At 43.4% G+C, this 17718-nt stretch overlaps 1 protein-coding gene across 1 annotated transcript in view; it reads left to right on the top strand.

Moving 5' to 3' along the window:
• The window catches only part of LOC307231606 (guanine nucleotide-binding protein G(o) subunit alpha-like), a gene marked incomplete at both ends in the record, with an annotated part of 99536 nt that overhangs the window by 55860 nt on the left and 25958 nt on the right, over positions 1–17718 (top strand). Inside the window, one exon of the mRNA XM_080002371.1 lies at positions 12016–12144. Within this exon, the coding sequence (XP_079858497.1) occupies positions 12016–12144 (129 nt within the window). The remainder of the gene's footprint in view (positions 1–12015; positions 12145–17718) is intronic.

Consider the following 17718-nt stretch of genomic DNA (forward strand, 5'->3'; position numbering starts at 1 on the left):
GTGTGTGTGTGTGTGTGTGTGTGTGTGTGTGTGTGTGTGTGTGTACTGCTGAGTCCATAGATTCTCTCTTTCAAAGCAATACATCATTCATTGGTTATGTACACACAACAACACGTACACACACACACACAGGGCAATTACTAGATTCCTATTTATTCATGTAGGTGCCATCGTGCAGCAGCTGTAGTGACACGCTTTCAGTCAGCTGTGTTACCACAGTACAGTGAGAGTGAGAGAATGACTGGAATGAATGGAATAGCGTCGGGAAAGGGACAGGGAGAGAGAGAGAGGGGAGGGGATTAAATGAGCGGGTGAATGAGTGATTGGACAGAGGGAGCGGCGATGAAATGGATTGCCTTGGAAGTAACGCTGGCAAGTGCGGCATGTGCGCCCGCTGCCCCCCTGTAATAGTGTGTGATACATCCATCAGAGTCTCATAAAAGTAAAAAATGGCAATCAAGGGCTAAGCGATCACTCATCTATTACATCGAGGGCTCGGGTTACAGCTCGTTCACCCCTACACACGGGGGAAGTTCACCGACTGGCAATGGAGGGGTGGTGTTTGTTTGTTTGTTTTTGATCAAATTTTGTCTAATGAGCTGAATTAAAATGCACAAGAATAGGCTTTAGTTCATCCCCAAATATATATATTTTTTACTTATTTTATTTTATTTGAGATTTAGTCCAACACATAGTTGAGACAGATTACATTACATTGCATTTAGCAGACGCTTTTATCCAAAGCGACTTACAATTGTTCAAACACCGACGGACGCAGCCATCAGGAGCAATGAGGGGTTAAGTGTCTTGCTCAAGGACACTACAGCATGCTAGCAGGAGGAGCCTGGGATCAAACCAGCAACCTTTAGATCACTAGACCACCAGCTCTACCTCCTGAGCTACCATCCCCTGTGAGATCTCTACTTAGAATGGAAAAAATCCATAATAATGCATAAATCATTTTTTGTAGATGGAGAGATTTACTTATGTTTCTGTTCTTAATCTTAATACAGATTTGTGGATGGCAGTATCTATTCACTCATTTTACATTTTGATTTCTATTGATTTTAATAGAAATACGAGTGTATTGTGACAGTCTTCCTCCCATAGAGAGACAGCTTACCATAAGGGGGGGGGAAGAGAAATGCCCCTTGTAGCCCCTAATTATGTAATTTATCCTCGAAGCAGACATCTTTACTTCGTGGGGTGGGTGGGTGCGTGTGTGTGTGTGCTTGGTGAGTTGTCTAGCAAAGGTTAGCTAATGTAGTCGTATCAACATTTACATCCACGCTCAATTATCTGGAACAGCTTTGTAAATGTGTGTGTGTATGTGCTTGCAGATGAGGCTTTGTGCGCATGTCTTTGTGTCTATTTTCGTGACTGTGTTAAATGTCACAACATTAAAGATTGATGCATACCTCCTATTATACTGTATTGTGGCCTATGGAGCAGAATCAAGCCGCCAGCCAATGAGCGGATAGGACAGATATCACATGATCAGCACACGTCCAATCTGTGTGTGCGTTTGTGTCTGAGCGTGTGTGTGATACATTGACAAATACCTAATGGAGAGGAATTAAATATTGAGGATTTATATAAGTTTAGGCCTTAAAACTATCTTCCATTTGATGGGCAGGTGTTAGTTTAGCTGAAGGTGTTTGGCAGGTTTACTTAAAAAGGCCATGGGTTAGTGTGTGTGTGTGTGTGTGTGTGTGTGTGTGTGTGTGTGTGTGTGTGTGTGTGTGTGTGTGTGTGTGTGTGTGTGTGTGTGTGTGTGTGTGTGTGTGTGTGTGTGTGTGTGTGTGTGTCCGCACATTATACATGTTTGTATTGCACAGAGAGCCAGGAGCCGCATTTTAAGACTACATCAAGTGCCCGAGGCCGCCTTTCTCTTCTTTCTTCCCTCGCTCTCTTCAAATGTCCTGCATTCGTTGACCTATTTATTACAATGCACTCTGCTATAACTATTTACTTATTTTCTGTACCTCCATGCTGGTAACAATGTGCATAAGAGCACACTCACACATGCACACACACATGCACACACAGTGTTTTATTAGGAAAATTAATCTGCGGCTATAGAAAGAGGGCTTCAGAATCATGCTGTATGAGTATGCACATTCAGCCAGGTCTCCACTAGACAAAACCATGGCATCCATTTTGGGTCCGTCAGCCTGAAAAAAAAAAGAAGTCTACGAAATAGCAGCTCAGGGAGCGTCCACTATCCTATTCTGTCATGGTTACTGAAGAACTGCTACTTTACTTGACAAAATACAGGTAAATAGAAGCAGACAGACATCAGGCTCACAGGAGATGTGGACGATAAGGCTAGGCTACAAGGCAACAAGGCTAGGTCTCAGGCTAGGCTAACAAACAAACTAAATCAATAGAAGATAGATTTAAGGTCCTGGTCACACTGGAAATTGTGATGTGGTATCTTGAAGTAAATAGCTACTTCAAGTCTGGTCACCGTAGTATCTACGGTTTCCCGGTTTCGAGCTGTGTGTCCCCAGTTCTGACAGATAACTGTAAAACACAAAAATGTCCTGGTTTTCAACATTCACTACCAAATTGTATTTTATTTATTGTTATTAATAAATAATAATAATAATAATGATAAATATAGCTGCAGGCAGCAATACAAGGGATCCAGTATCGACACCAATGAAAATTTTCAGAGTTTCCATTGACTGTGGCAGCAGTTTGTTCTGTCGCCCCTCTTACATCAGCATTACTACTAAAACAAGTTAAAGATTTTCAGAGTTTCCATTAAACGCAGCATCGGCTGAAGAAATGAAGTGGTGAGGCGAGTCTTCCGAGGCCTGGTGACATGCAGAATTACTAATACAAGCCAATGCACTTGTTGCATGTTATAACTTGATTAAATGTCTCTGAAGGACACTGAGTGTCCCTCAGAGACATTTCATCAACTTTTTAAACTTTTAGGACTAAAATAAAACAGACACGATTCAGACACATTGCTCTGGAACTGCAAGCGAACTCCATGTGTGAGGAATATGTTTTGGACTGTTTTTGTGTGTTAGGACTGGCTTTAATGCTGGAAAATAAGGAGGGAAGCGGCACGGTTAGATGCGAACGGAATGTGTTTATATTTACAAAAAGGGCAAAAGAATAAAATATCAAACGAAAATCCCTGCCGACAATCGGCAGGTAAGGCGAGACACACACGCGCTCACAAGCACAGGTGCAGTTTGCAGCCACAGAGCAATGGAGTCTACACTATGTAGCTCACACAGTGCAAATGTGCATTCATAGCCACAACCTGCACATATAATAGTAAATTGTCTGATGATGTCACAAAGCGTCTTACTCCAGAAACTCATCTCTCCCCACCACCCGACCGGGATTTTAGAACCTTGGTGTGTGGGTGACGCACGAACATTCGGCTTTTTCCGGTCAAATTTCTTTACATCTTTACACCATCATTTAGCAGACACTTTTGTCCAAAGCCACTCGCTCGACAGGAAGAAGTTCGTTTTGGGTGCTGAAGTGGATCGGGCTAGATCTCGCTGATGTAGTCAAAATAACGAAACACTAAACGTGGGGTCTCAATCGAATCGAATCAGTCGGAAACCCCTCAGTCCATTGCGATTCTTCAAGGCGAGTGTTTTTTTTGGGGTTTTTTTGTCAGCGTGCATTACAATTACAGGATAAAACAAATAGAAGCTTAAAAAATGCACACGGATAACATTTCAATGAGGAATTACAAATAAGGGGAATCATAAATATATTTTTATATTTATATGATATGAATCGTCCCTATCTGGACACAGACGCGAACAGCGGTCTCCGTGCGCCCCGATCGCCGTGCCCCGTTCTGGGACAGGGCACGAATAGGGATGGGTATCGTTAAGATTTTAATGGTCTCAATACTCTTACCGATACTGATTATCAATCCGGTACTTTAACGATACTCGTATCTGTTCCTTTTTTTCAAAAATTAAGAGTAAAGCTAAAACAAATTAAGAGCAGAAATAACACTGCTTTATTTTATGCACATTACGCATGGAGAGGGGGCGATCAGGGTGCAATCTGCGCTCCCGCTCCTCGTGCCCCGCCCCCCTTGTGCATATCTCCATATCTCCAGCAATGGAGAGAGAGAGAGGAGAGATGTCTCTTCTGGTAATAGCGAAAATGCTTCTTAGACAAATATCTTTATCTTATTGCGAGTTAAAAACAGGTTATACAGCCTAAATGAATAGAAAATATTTTTTCTTAGATTTTCCAATACCGTCAACAGTACCAGTAGCGTTGGCTTGACGATACTACGGTCTTTAATAATTTAGCCCCGGGGCACGTTTAATACCGGGTCTGCGTTCCTCCGTGACCCCCCCGCCCCCACCGCTACCAATAGTCGAATATTTGCATTGAACAGCCAAATCCGATTCAACTGACAAATTCTGAGTCGGGTACAGTCCTACAATTATCCATACATCGATGGACGTGGCCAAGAGAAGATTGCCTGCGCTGTTTTTTCTGACTGAAGCCCGGGAGCCCGTCAAACTGCTGACGAAAGCGTCCTGCCTCCCCTGGGCTACGATTGGTTCCAATATAACCATGTAAGAAATGTCAACATCAACACACTGCGTACGCCTCAAAAGAAAGATTGATGTTTTGCAGCATTGGAAAGCCACCATTTCCGCCAAACGAGATCTGCCAATCACGTCCCCACAGATGGGAACATGTACTATAGCTGATGTGGCTGCCATTGCTAGGCCATTGGCAGAACCCTGTGCACACGTCCCAAGATGGATGTTTTTTTTTTTTTTTTTTTGATGGGGCTGGGCCGCAAGTGATGTAATATCCTAATGTGGGTCACTGTGATGAGTCTTAAGCGGCAATCGATAGGGCTGTTACGACTGGGTGCACGGTTTCCTCCCTCCGTGCCGCCCCTGTGCTGCTCATTCTTATGTAGATTCACTGTCTGTTCTCTGCCAGGCTCCATGCCAACTCCCCATCTCCCTCGCGCTCTCTCTTCCCATATTTAAATCCATCCCTTCCCTTGGCAGGAGCCCACTATCGTATCAGCACTTGGGCATTAGCTTGGTGTTAATCACTGATCAATCCAATCCAGGGATTGGATAGTGTGGGAAGGGACGGGTGTGTGTGTGTGTGTGTGTGTGTGTGTGTGTGTGTGTGTGTGTGTGTGTGTGTGTGTGTGTGTGTGTGTGTGTGTGTGTGTGTGTGTGTGTGTGTGTGTGTGTGTGTGTTTCAACCAAATGTTGACAGAAAGATGTGAAATATTTCAGCTGGTCAGCTGAGCAGAAACGTAAATTTCCACATTTAACCTTATATTATCTCTCTCACACACATACACAGCACCTACACAGACGATGATGTTCAAGACAAACCATTTTATTGAAGGGAGTGGGGAGATATAACAAGCCGGAAGCAGATGGAACATTGTCATGACAAAGGCTCCCTCCTATGTGGGGATGGGTGATTTAACCCGTGTTCATTGATTGCTCTGATGAGCAACAGGTGCACAGCCACCCCTAATGCCGGGCCCAATTTATCCCCACCGCCACACCACATACCTCAAATACCAAACTGAAGCCATGGAGTATCCCTGGCCGAAGCCCATTTCCCCACCTCTCCAAAGAAAAGAACTGTTTGGAACGCTATGGATCAGAGCGAGGTTTCCCTACAAACAATCTGGGACACCATTCAGGGAATCAAAGTTGAAATGATGGCTCACTTGGACTCCGAGATCGAAACCATTCAAACTGGTCCTATCAACATTCAGGGATCATATCTTCACTGTGTCAACAAGTCTCGGAGCTTGAACACAGGGTGAGTCCTAATGAAGATGTCATTGATAAGCCGACAAAACCTGTGCGAAAAGGAGAATGCGTACCTGAAGGATAAAGCCGATGACGCACAGAACAGAAGTCGGTCATCCAACCTTCGTTTTATTAATGTTCCTGAACAAAGTGAAGGAAGAGACAAGATCGCCTTCTTGAACCAGCTGATCCCACTAATTCTTGGCAAGGAGAACATTCCCACTGTGCTTGTTATCAAAAGGGCTCACCGCTCTCCCACCTTCAGCTCCAGCACCAGATCTACCCTTAGACCCATCCTGGGCAAGTTTTTACATTTCCAGGACAAAGTGAGAATTTCATCTGGCCAGGGAGAGGAGGGAGCTCACCTTCATGTGCACTCGAGCCCATATTTATCCCGACTTAAGCGCTGGTTTGATCAATTAACATTGGCAGTTTGATGCTGTCAAAAGGAAACCCCGTGCCACTGATATCAAATAGTCTCTGCTTGTACCCTGAGAGTGATGCTGGCGAGCAAGCTCAAACTGTTCCGCTGTCCCGAGGACGCTGAGACCCTTTTCCGAGACCTCTCCTTCTCCTCCCTGTGACAGTATTTTGTGTAGATCATCCTGCAAGCTGCCAACCTCTTAATTTTGTTTGCTTGACTGATATTAAGTTATTTTCTCCTGGATCAGGTCATGTAACAGTTAATGGGAACATTGACTATATTATTTCAGTAACTTCAGTTTACTTCTCTCTGTTCTGTTTATTTGCAAACAATAACTTTATTGTGAACTTTATTTTGGCAAGCCTACTATGTGTTAACGCCATGGTGTGTGTCAATGTTTGGAGAAAACTGTGGTGTCAGTTCCAGTCAAGACTGTTGTAATGATGCAATGTCGTACTTGCCATTGTGTAAAGCCATGGAATACTGAACGTTTAGTAACTTCTGCCTCTTGATGTCATGAAATGGCCCTCTCTCTTTCTTTTGTTACAGTTTTTTTTCCGTTATTGTGAATATCTGAGGCCATATCTATATTTTCATCTGAATAGATTATATTCAGATGAAAATATACATAAATCAGATTTTTGGATTATCTATTTTAGTTGACTTGGAATAAACCGGGTCCTCTCTTTGTGCCCATATGTGGGCTATGTAGCAGCCTGAGCCTGTGGTTATTCGCTCTATTTTAGTTAACCTGCCACTCACCAATTTTTTTGTTTTAATTTTTGTGTTTGTGGGCGTGTGTTTGCGCGCCCCCGTGTATATGTGTGGGGTCTGTCTTTGTCTGTCTGTCATGCTTGCTGTTCTCGCTCCCCATTCCCATCACCTTCTCTCTCCCAACTCTGTTTTCTGACCTCTGTTTTTATTTTTCCTATAGCTATAATTGAATCAGCTAGAGGTCTAAAGGTTATTCATCTTAATATCTGGAGCCTTGTTTCAAATATCGATCTCCTCAGAGCCTTGGTTACTCTTTACAAACCCAATTTTATCACTACTTTTGAAACATGACTACTTACAGTAGTAAAATCATTGATGATGAAATTAAAATTGACGATTTTGTTGCGTATAAAGCTTATAGGGTTTCTAGAGGAGTTGGTGGGGGCCACATATGTTGCTGAAAATCTTGTGGAGCCAGTTAATTTTGGATGTCTTTTCATTAACATTATTCCTCATGATAACAAACATTTAACTATTGGCACCGACTGACTCTTCAAAATGTATTTTGTAAACTATTCATTATTATCTTTGGTGACTTCAATAGTAGCTGGCTTACGGGACAAAACTGCTGAGAAGTCGGCAGAGGCTTTATCCTTGCCAAAGCCAGCTACTGATCTGGCCAATGATAAGCTGGCACTAGTAAGCTAATGACCAGCTAGCCTGTAGCTGATCCAGTGGGTTGCTAGCCTGGGCATGTTTGTTGCCAGCCTCGGAAGCTAGGCCTGCCGCAGTTATCGGTGTTACCGGTATTACACGGTGTTCGGGTGTACACCGATCACATTACTTGCGCACCGCCCCCGCCATCATTTATCTTTTTTTTTTTTAATTTTCAGGTATCAGCGCCCACATTAATCAAATTTGAAAAAACTAATTTGTAAAATACTAAGCGCGTTATCAATACTCTACAAATGGGAAAGTGTCTGCTTGTGTGCGCGCAAGGCAGAGTCGCAGCACAGTCTGTTTATCACGGGAGGAGAGGAGAGAAGGCGAAAAGGAGACCTTAGATCAGGTATAGATCGGGACCTGTCTCCCTCCATGTGCAATGTCCATGTGTAATTAGTGCATAATGGAGAACCCACCCCCCATCGTTAAATGTCCGGTGTTACTGGTAACATCGGTGTTGGAAAAATTCCTCACGTGACATCCCTATCGGAAGCTATTGACTAACCTAGCCAGTAGCGGATCCAGTGGCCTTCTAGTTGCCAGCCTCAAAAGCTAATGACTAGCCTAGCCAGTACCCGATCCAATGGCTTGCTTGGTTAGACGGATGAGTTCCTACCTCGGTCGAATTAATAGCTGGCTTCTAATTTCCCACCGCCATCCTCTCTGTTACCAGTGCTGGCTTATCATTGGCCAGATCGGTGGCTGGCTTCGGCAAGGATATAGCCTCCGCCCACTTCTCAGTAGTCTTAATTTTGTCCCTTACCCTGCGCCACACTGGCTTAGTTGTTCCTCCTCCAATGATATAAACCTCACACAGATAATTAATGAACCTACTAGAGTGGACTATCGGTCTTCATCTTTGTTGGATTGGATACTTGTCACTAATCCTGAAAGGATAATTAAATCTGATCACTCTGTTATATTTTGTGTCTGAAAATTAAAATTCCAAGTTCTCCTCCAAAATATATTAGACTCAGACAATGCAAGAAGATGAATGTAGATTGTTTTATTCAAGGCTTAATTGCTATTAACTGGGATAGATTTCAGTTAATTCCTTTTGTTGATGATGCCTTGAACTCCTTCTATTCTGAAGTTACAAATGTAATTGATCAACACGCTCCCATGAAAACAATTTGAGTTAAAGGTAGACATTTACCCTGGATCAGCTCTCTCCCGATAAAGTCCGGGCCAAATAGCGCTCCTCTAAAGATTCTGCTGATTGGGGAAACCTACAGATGCTTGTGGAATTTATATAAGACCAAAGCAAGTCACGCAAAACCAAACTACTATAAAGATGGCTTTTCTCAAGATTTTCGCAGCCCTTTTGGAATCAGTTGAATCATATGCTCAATAAAACTAATAAAAGCTTCATAAATCAGATATTAATTAAGAATGAAAATATTTCTGATCCTTTACTTATTTACCATTCCTTCAATCAGCATTTCTCTTGTATCTGTGGTTCCCAACATTAATTCCTATGGTACAGCTGGTTCCCCAAACTTAAATTATGTCTAATGGTTCATTTCCTTGCCTATTGATTTTTTTGTGCTATCTATGAGTTAAAAGAAAGTAGTAGTGCTGATCCAGACGGTTTGGAAGCCAACTTTGTTAAACTTGGTGCTCTTGATGCTTGATGTTGATATTGTCTATCAGAACACCTCTGACACTTATCTTAGGCCCCTTAATGTTGTATATAATTCTCTATGTACATTTGTTTTGAGGTGTCCATATATAGCTCACCATTGTTTTATGTATGAATCACTTAATTGGTTGCAGCCTAAATCTAGAAGGCAATTAAACTGGGTTGAGTTAATCTTCAAATGTGTTTATTTTAATTGCCCTTCCCATCTGAAACTGTTTCTGGTTCCATGTAGATCTTCATATCCACTCAGACAAATGCAACATCCTTTTTTCTTCGTCTCCAGAATTTTTAAAGATGTCGGACGCAGGTCGTTCCAATACAAAGCTCCATCCGACAGGAATAATCGTCCTTTTTTCCTGAGATCTATTACGTCTTTACTCTGCTTCAGGATATCTTTATTTTCTCATCTTAAAACAATCTGTTTATGCTTTTAGTTTGTGTATTTTTACGTGAGACAAACTGCTTCAATTGCTCTTTATGCTGTTGTAATTTATTTATTATCGCGGTTTTTGTCATTGTATCATTGTCATTGTATGACCCTCAGCTGAGGGCTGTGTGTGTGGGTGGGAGAGGGTGAGCAAGCAGTCTCTGTGTATTTGCAATGTGTGTTTGTTATTTAATGCTGTTTTTTTGTTTGTATGTGTCTTATTTTGTATTTCTGTCTGTAGGCCCCCCTTGAAAACGACATGCTACATCTCAAGGGGCTATCCTTTCTATAAATTAAAATTCAGAGACGCAGGCGATAGTGTTAAGGACAAACCATTTTATTGAAGAGAGTGGCAAGATGTAACAAGCCAGGAGCAGATGGAACGTTGTCATGACGAAGGTTCCCATCCGTCCACACACATCTGAATATATTTATTCTTTAATATATTGGCACCCCCCCCATACATACATACACACACACACACACACACACACACACACACACACACACACACACATTTTCAAATAATTATAATACATTTAAAACATCTTAGTTTTTTATGACATGTCAATTTCATTCTCAATTCTCAAATCAATTATATCCTTTTTATTAGATTTTTATATATATATATCTAAAGTTTAATTATTGAATAAATTATATTTAATTATTTTTATGGAAATATTTATTCTTTAATTATTAGGCAATTCGCTGTTAAAAAAAAAATGCGGGCCAGACAACCTGGCCAGTGCTCCCAAGGTAATTTCAGTTTGAGACCCTTACTGAAGTGATTCACTTAATTCAAATCAGAATTAATACTACTGAATGTTTTGGTATTCACTTGTGTCCGTACAGTTTGTTGACACCATGAAATGAGTACGTTTTGTTGGCAGGCAGTATTTACAACCATCTGAATGTGGAGGCAGAAAGGCAAGTGGGAAACGCCGAACAGAGAAATCTTTATTGTGGAAGTGGTGTAAAACAGTTCATAACAGGAACTGGGTGTCTGATACAAACTTGATATTGATTAGTCTTCAACTTTGTATCTTTCACTTTTCCTCAAACTAATCTCGAGCCAAATTTCTAGCTTTTTAAGTACTTAGTCTTGATTAAATACGACAAGTGATATTTATACTCATTACTTGTATCCAATGTTGTGTTGGTTGTTGGCTGTTTGTATGTCTTAATGGAACACATCATTAACGTTATTAATACTGTTATTTGAATGGTTTTCCAAAGTCTTCCCAACTTGTGCTGTGTTTATTGTTGTATAAATAGTTCTGCACAGTTTGGGGTCATAATAAAAAGCTGCTGTGATCAAACCACGCTAAAAAGCTTTAAACTGGAAGCGGTTGAAAAAGAAAGGTGATCGACCGAGAATAGGCGGGGGGGGCGCACATCAGCCCCCTTTTGTCAGTCTTCTTTCAAACATTCTGCCTGTCGATCTCTCTCTCTCTCCCTCAAACCTTCTCACCCTCTTCGGTTCTGCCCTCTCGTATCCCTTTCGCTGTCCAATCAATGTCGAAAGTCTCTCGCTTTGATAATCTCTATCCCACTTCTCCCCTGCAACCCCACACATTTTGCTCAGATACCTCTCTCCATCTGATCAATAATTCAGCTGTGGCTGAACCTGCCTGTGTGTCTTTCAGCGGGAGCCACTTATTCCACTTTCAGGGTGTCCTCTTTCTTCTCTCTTGCTCTCGCCAAGATACTGAGACTTCACATCTGTCGGTCCAGACTGATACCCTAGATGTCTGTGTATGGCTTTCTGAAATTAAATGCAAACATTGCTGGAAAACATTGACTCATGAAATTAGAAATTTGAAACTATAGTGTACCAAATCAATAGCTTTATTTTGGCAGGAAGGCTAGGACAAGCGCTAAAAAAGAGAAACCCGGAGCAATTTTATGAGGACAGAGAAGAGAGAAAACCTCATGACCGGGCCCCACATTGGCCAAAGTTGCTATGGTGACACCCTCGAGGGGAAATTTAGTTTGCAGACAATAACTACAGTAGGGTATACAACTAGGACACAAGGACCCAATAAAACCATAAAAAAAATAGTTTCATAAGTTTTTGTACATGCAGTGTCCGGCCATAAGAAGTAGTCAATTCTCCAATTGCCCAAGAACTTCTTCTCTATGTGCTGTTAGAGCCTCCACTGCTCAGGAGGAGGAAGCCTCATGGAAAGACATGAAGCCTTTTTTTGTAATGTTTTGAGACAATGTTTTAAGACGGATACGTGTAAAATCATCTAACCAATGTGCGTGTCTGTGTGTGCAGCTACCTAGACAGCCTAGACCGGATCGGCGCACCAGACTACCAGCCAACAGAGCAGGACATTCTGCGGACCCGAGTGAAGACCACGGGCATCGTAGAGACACACTTTACCTTCAAAAATCTCCACTTCCGGTTAGTCTACACCCACACACACCCACACACACGCACACGCACACGCGCGCACACACACACACACACACACACACACACACACACACACACACACACACACACACACACACACACACACACACACACTCTCTTCACTTACCCACCCATCACTTATCTTATCTTCGATACTTCCTACCATAGTAAGTGTTGTTTTCAATATGTTTGAGGGGTTAGTTTGCAGTGTACTATATCAATTCGATTGGAAAACCCTATTATCCTTGTTGAATCAATTTGGTTTTGATGCTTTAAAACAATCCAAGAATCATCGAGAATAATCATCTCCTATCAATCATTATTCAAGTGAGATTTGGCCACCCTGAACACCCCTACAAAATATGCATCGCACTGCTGCCTCACAGCAAGAAGGTCCTGGGTTCGATTCCCGCCTGGGGCACTGTTGGCACTGTGCTCCAGCGGGTTATCTCCCAAATAGGAGCCTTTCTGTGTGGAGTTTGCATGTTCTCCCTGTGCTCACATGGGGTTTCCTCCACCTGACGTCAGTAAGGACCCCCACCAAAAACATGCACACATCATCGTCTGACCAGCGATGGACACTTATCACCTGGTCCCCGGGCGCGTCCACGAATGCTGCCCACTGCTCCTGGCTGTGGCCCCGGAGGAAGGACAAGCCAGGATGGGTTGAACGCACCGGCCACCATCCAACGCATGTGCGTGTGTGTGTGTGTGTGCATGTGTTGTAGTGTGGTGTGCTGTGTGACAATTAAAGATTGTTGTTGTTGTTCTTCTTCTTCTTCATGGCACGTGCACTACCACAGAGCACAAGCATATGGTATATAGTTGAGCGTTGCCATGGTGATATTCTCCTCAAAGACAGGGGGTTCTGTGTGCAAACGACCTGGGGGAAACTGAAAGAACTACTGTAAACATTACAAAGAAGTCCTGAGGGATGGATCTGAATAACTAGAAAAGAGCAGTAAAATGAAATAGAAAGTGTAACATGTATGTAAATCTAATGTAGTCAGTGCAGGTTTCTGTTTTGTTTTTTTACCTGTGCTGTCAGCATGCTAGGCATACAACACAGAGTATTTGTATGCCATTGCATTCAGGATGTTTTTATATATACTGTATATAGTGGTGAGTTTGTGCAAATTGTCTGTGTAAACCTTACAAAGAAATCCCGAGGTATTAAATAGTCCAAATCTTTGGAGAGAGACAGCGCTATCTCCTTCTTGAATTACATGAAGCATGCGGCATGGAGTTCCAAAATTGAGAGGTGTTCACCCTCGCACAAAATCGCCGTGCACCGCTGTAGCGAGCGCCGCAATGACATTTTTGATGCCTATACTAAACGACACTACAGCTGCGGTGACTATAAAGCAGGTTTAAGGAGCCTTCATTCAGGCAGCGTCAGGTGCATCCTTAACCAGTTAGGATATCCCACAAAGTTTCTACAATCCCACAATACTTATACCTCTTTCTCCCTATTGGTAACTATCTTAGGGCTGTTGGGCAGGGAGACGGAGTCTATTTGGCCGCGGTGCGGCAACATGGCGAGAGTTTTTATTGTCCCCTTAAACAATAAGGTACGCTGGCCACAGGTATAATTGACAAAGCGATGGTTATTATAATATTGAAGTGGATAATAATCATCTTGGGCGCAGGAGGAATGGCGTTCCGCTGCGGGGTTGCTGACGAGCCCGTGCGCCGATCCCCTCTGTAAGACAAACAAACATTAAGAAATCTCCCTGCCTCGAGTCGCACCCACGCGGCGCTGATTGGGCCGACTCGAGGCAGCTTGGTGGCCGGAGGAAAGGGAACCGTGCTGTCGTCCGCAGCCGGTGCTTGACCACGGCCCTTTGTCCACCACATTTATCAATTTATTTATTTATTTGTTTGTTTGTTTGTTTATTTATAGCAGCCTTTGTGATTTGAAAATTGCATTCTATTAAATTGCAATTTGAATTCGATAAATCATTCAGCCCTATTCGGCTCCCAAATGACTCGTATTTGATGTATTTAATTAACTCTGTTTCCTAAAATATTAGGACAACCAATTTCATCACAATAAGTTAAATCAGTAGTGATTTAACCAAATTTACCACACTTTCACATCATGCTAAACAATTAGTTATTAGCTTAAATAATTACTTTGGTTGAATGCTTTTACTCACTTTATACTTTGCGGTCAATAGCAGTGATGTGATAAGGTAATGTTTGAACATGCACTGAGATAATATTTATTATTATTTATATTTATATTTACAGAGGAAACATCCATCGAAGTTTGCAAAATGCCAGGGCATTTGGAACAAGACTGGGTGATCTCATTTGGTGGAAGTGGTAGACGACAAGTGTGAGCTACTGATCATTTGCCCCAATGTAACAGGGTGGAATTCAACTTACCTTGCCACTGAAAAGATAATACGCATCATCCAAGAGAAGGGGGAAGATGCCATCAGCAGGGTGTGTGAGGAATTCAAGGTGAAAATACAATTGGATACCTACAATGTATGCAGTTATGGAAGAGCCAGAGTTGGCTGCGGCTGCAGTCCTCCTACCCAAGTTCAAGACCTCCTGAACTTACCGAGCAGAGGTAATGGAGGCTGGTGAGGTCAAATTTTGTCAAATAATAAGTGTGTGAGATCTCAGCGCTATCTCTCGCTATCAGATAGCGCTGTCAAATAATAAGTAACAACCTTTAGGCAAGCCTAAAGGTTGTTACTTATTGATGAGCTCCCCATAATACCAAAGTATCATTTTTGTGATTTAGCCGATTTAAGTGTGTGTGTTCAGTTATACTCACTGACATTGAAATAACAAGGGTTATAAGGTTGTGTAGTCTGCTTGCGATTACAGGCTTGACAGATGTGAAACAACATGACTCTGACTCTGCTGCATCAAAGTGAGCAACAGCAAAGAGTCATCTCATGACGACACTTTCTTCTCCAGACCAACCCCCAGAAAGTCATTAAGTCCAATTGAGCTTGACGGTTATCTTGTTTGTGCCACAGATAGCATGGAGCTGTTTCACTCCTTCCCAGCCATTATGAAGGTCTGCCTGCCTCTGCTGCATGTGAACAGCTTTTTAGCTGGTCTATTCTTCACATCCAAACAAAGCCGGATCAATTTGTTAACATCAAAAAGCAGATGGAGAAAGAAAAGAGCAGAAAATCAGCTCCTGCTGAAACTGAACAAGAGGCTCCGAACGTGAACTGTGCAACATATACTCGCATGTTCAAGAGTTTTGACACTCCTGTCAGGCCCTTGCCTGGCTGTTTGTTTGCAGTGCATTGGGAGAAGGTTATACAAATTACATGTGTTCTACGCAGCTTAAAAAACATTTTAGTATGCTTTTAACAGACAAAGTGACGGCTTTATCTGAAAATTTGTTTAGAAAACAAATTGCTTTGCATACCTTTTATCATTTATCAGAGAAATGTGCTTTGTTGAAAGTAGAGATGTTCTGCATGAATCTCCCCTTTCAATTGAATGCCTGCTATTGATAATGTATTAAACATTAATGGTCAAAAAGTAACTGATAGTGAAGTACATCTCATGATGCACTTGGACACATCCTCAGTGATAGTTCCTGGGTTCATAGGGTGTTTCGGCTCTTTCAACTTCAGGCACCCTCACCCAGCCGACCCGACCGGTGGTGATCAGTTCCCAGCCTGTGTCCAAGAAGCATTCATCCACAGCTTGTCCCTTCTGATCCACAGCCATCTAGAGGCTTTCTCCGCTGCCTCTGAAGCTCTCCCGATGGCCTTTCTTTTGCACACACCAGTGATGCCCAGGAATCTATAGGCTTTGTACAAGGACTTGCTCACAAAGCCCCTGCCACCTACCTCGATGGGCAAACACTTTGCACGCTGCACCTTTTCACCAGCTCTGCATATTTTTCCCTCTTCCTTTCGTTGGCCTCTTCCATTCACTCCTCCCAAGGCACTGTGAGCTCCAACATGACCACTTTTTTGGATGTTTCAGAGAACAGCACAATGTCCGGGCGAAGGGAGGTCTCTACGATGGCTTCGGGGAATTTGAGTTGGGTTTCCAGGTCCACCCTCATTTGCTAGTCGCAAGCTGACCCAAGAAGACCTGCCTGGGCTTTTAGGCACTGGTTTGGATGTTGTCCAGCTCTCACGAATGCGATTTCTCGTCTTGATGGTGGGAGACTCTTGCTCTGATCAATGGCGCTACAGATGGACTCAGGGATTACCTTCAGCACTTGGTTGTGTCACCAGCGGTACCGGCCCTCTCCCAAAGCTTTAGGACAAGTGCTGAGGATGTGCACCAGTGTTCCTCTTCCTTGGCACAAGGGACATGATGGTGCCTCAACAGAAGAGGTTAGATGGCCTGGGCAGAACATCGTACACGGATTGAATGAGGAACTTGATGCAGAAGGGTTCAGCCTTCCACAACTCAGACCATGTGACCTTGCGATCCGCTGCCTGTTCCCACCTGGCCCATGCACCCTGATGCCTCATTCCCACCATCTGCTCTTGCACGCAAGTCCCGCCTCTGTTTCCCCTTTGACTTGATGTAATTGGTGGTTGGTATGCTGCCCAGTCCTGCTCTGCCAACAGCCACAGATCCCACCAGCCCTCTGTGGCGTAGACGTGATTCCGCCTGGTCCACTGCTTCCAGTGCCCGGCACTTCCTTCCGATCCTCACCTCAATGCCTGCCTGGGAGACTTTTGGATCCCTAAACTCCCTGTATTGCAACACCTCCCTTACTCTTGCAACCTTGAACTCCTCACTCAGACTGTTGCAGGGGAATGTCAGTTTATTAGTTAGTTGCCATACAAGGCAATGCTGCTCAAGCTTCTTGGCAATCCCCACCATCTACAGAGGTGACGGTATCCTCCTCTCAAACCCTTCGACTGTTGACAGTGGGAATTCATACACCAGCAGAGGCCACAGTGTCCTGGGTAGGATGCCATGCTGATATAGCCAGGCTTTGAATTTCCCCCGTAGCCCTGATCTGTTATCAGTTTTCAGCCATCCCTCTAGTTGGCTGCTCTGATGGAGCCAGCGTCCTTCAGGGAGCAGTTAAAGATTTTCCCGAGACTCTTGATGGGTTTTTCTGTAACTAATGGAATCTGGATACCCCCGAGGTAGAAGTGGAACCGGTCTCCAACCTTCCCTCTCTTCAGCACCAGAGACCTGGATTTTGATGGTTTGAAAGATATTCGAGCCCATGAGATGAACCTCTCCAAGCCCTGGAGGATCCACCTGCTTCCTGGGACTGACGCGTTTGTAACTGTCAAGTCATTATTGGCGTGGTCTACGTGCTGGACGACCTGCAAGGGTGTCTGACCACACCACCAGGCACAGGCATCATTGTCTTGCATGGGCCAGGGAGCATTTACGTTGGACGAGGACCAGTGGCCTCAGTGCTGTTCTCTGATGAAAGTCGATTCACGTTGAGCAGAAATGATGGCCGCCAACGATGTTGGAGACGTCAAGGAGAGCACTACGCAACTTTTGTCACCAAACAAGCCTTTAGTGGTGGTGGTGTTACAGTGTGGGCAGGTGTGTCTAGTCAATACAGAACTGCCCTACACTTTGTGAATG

Source organism: Zeus faber, assembly GCF_960531495.2.
Source record: "Zeus faber genome assembly, chromosome: 6".
Lineage (NCBI taxonomy): Eukaryota > Metazoa > Chordata > Actinopteri > Zeiformes > Zeidae > Zeus > Zeus faber.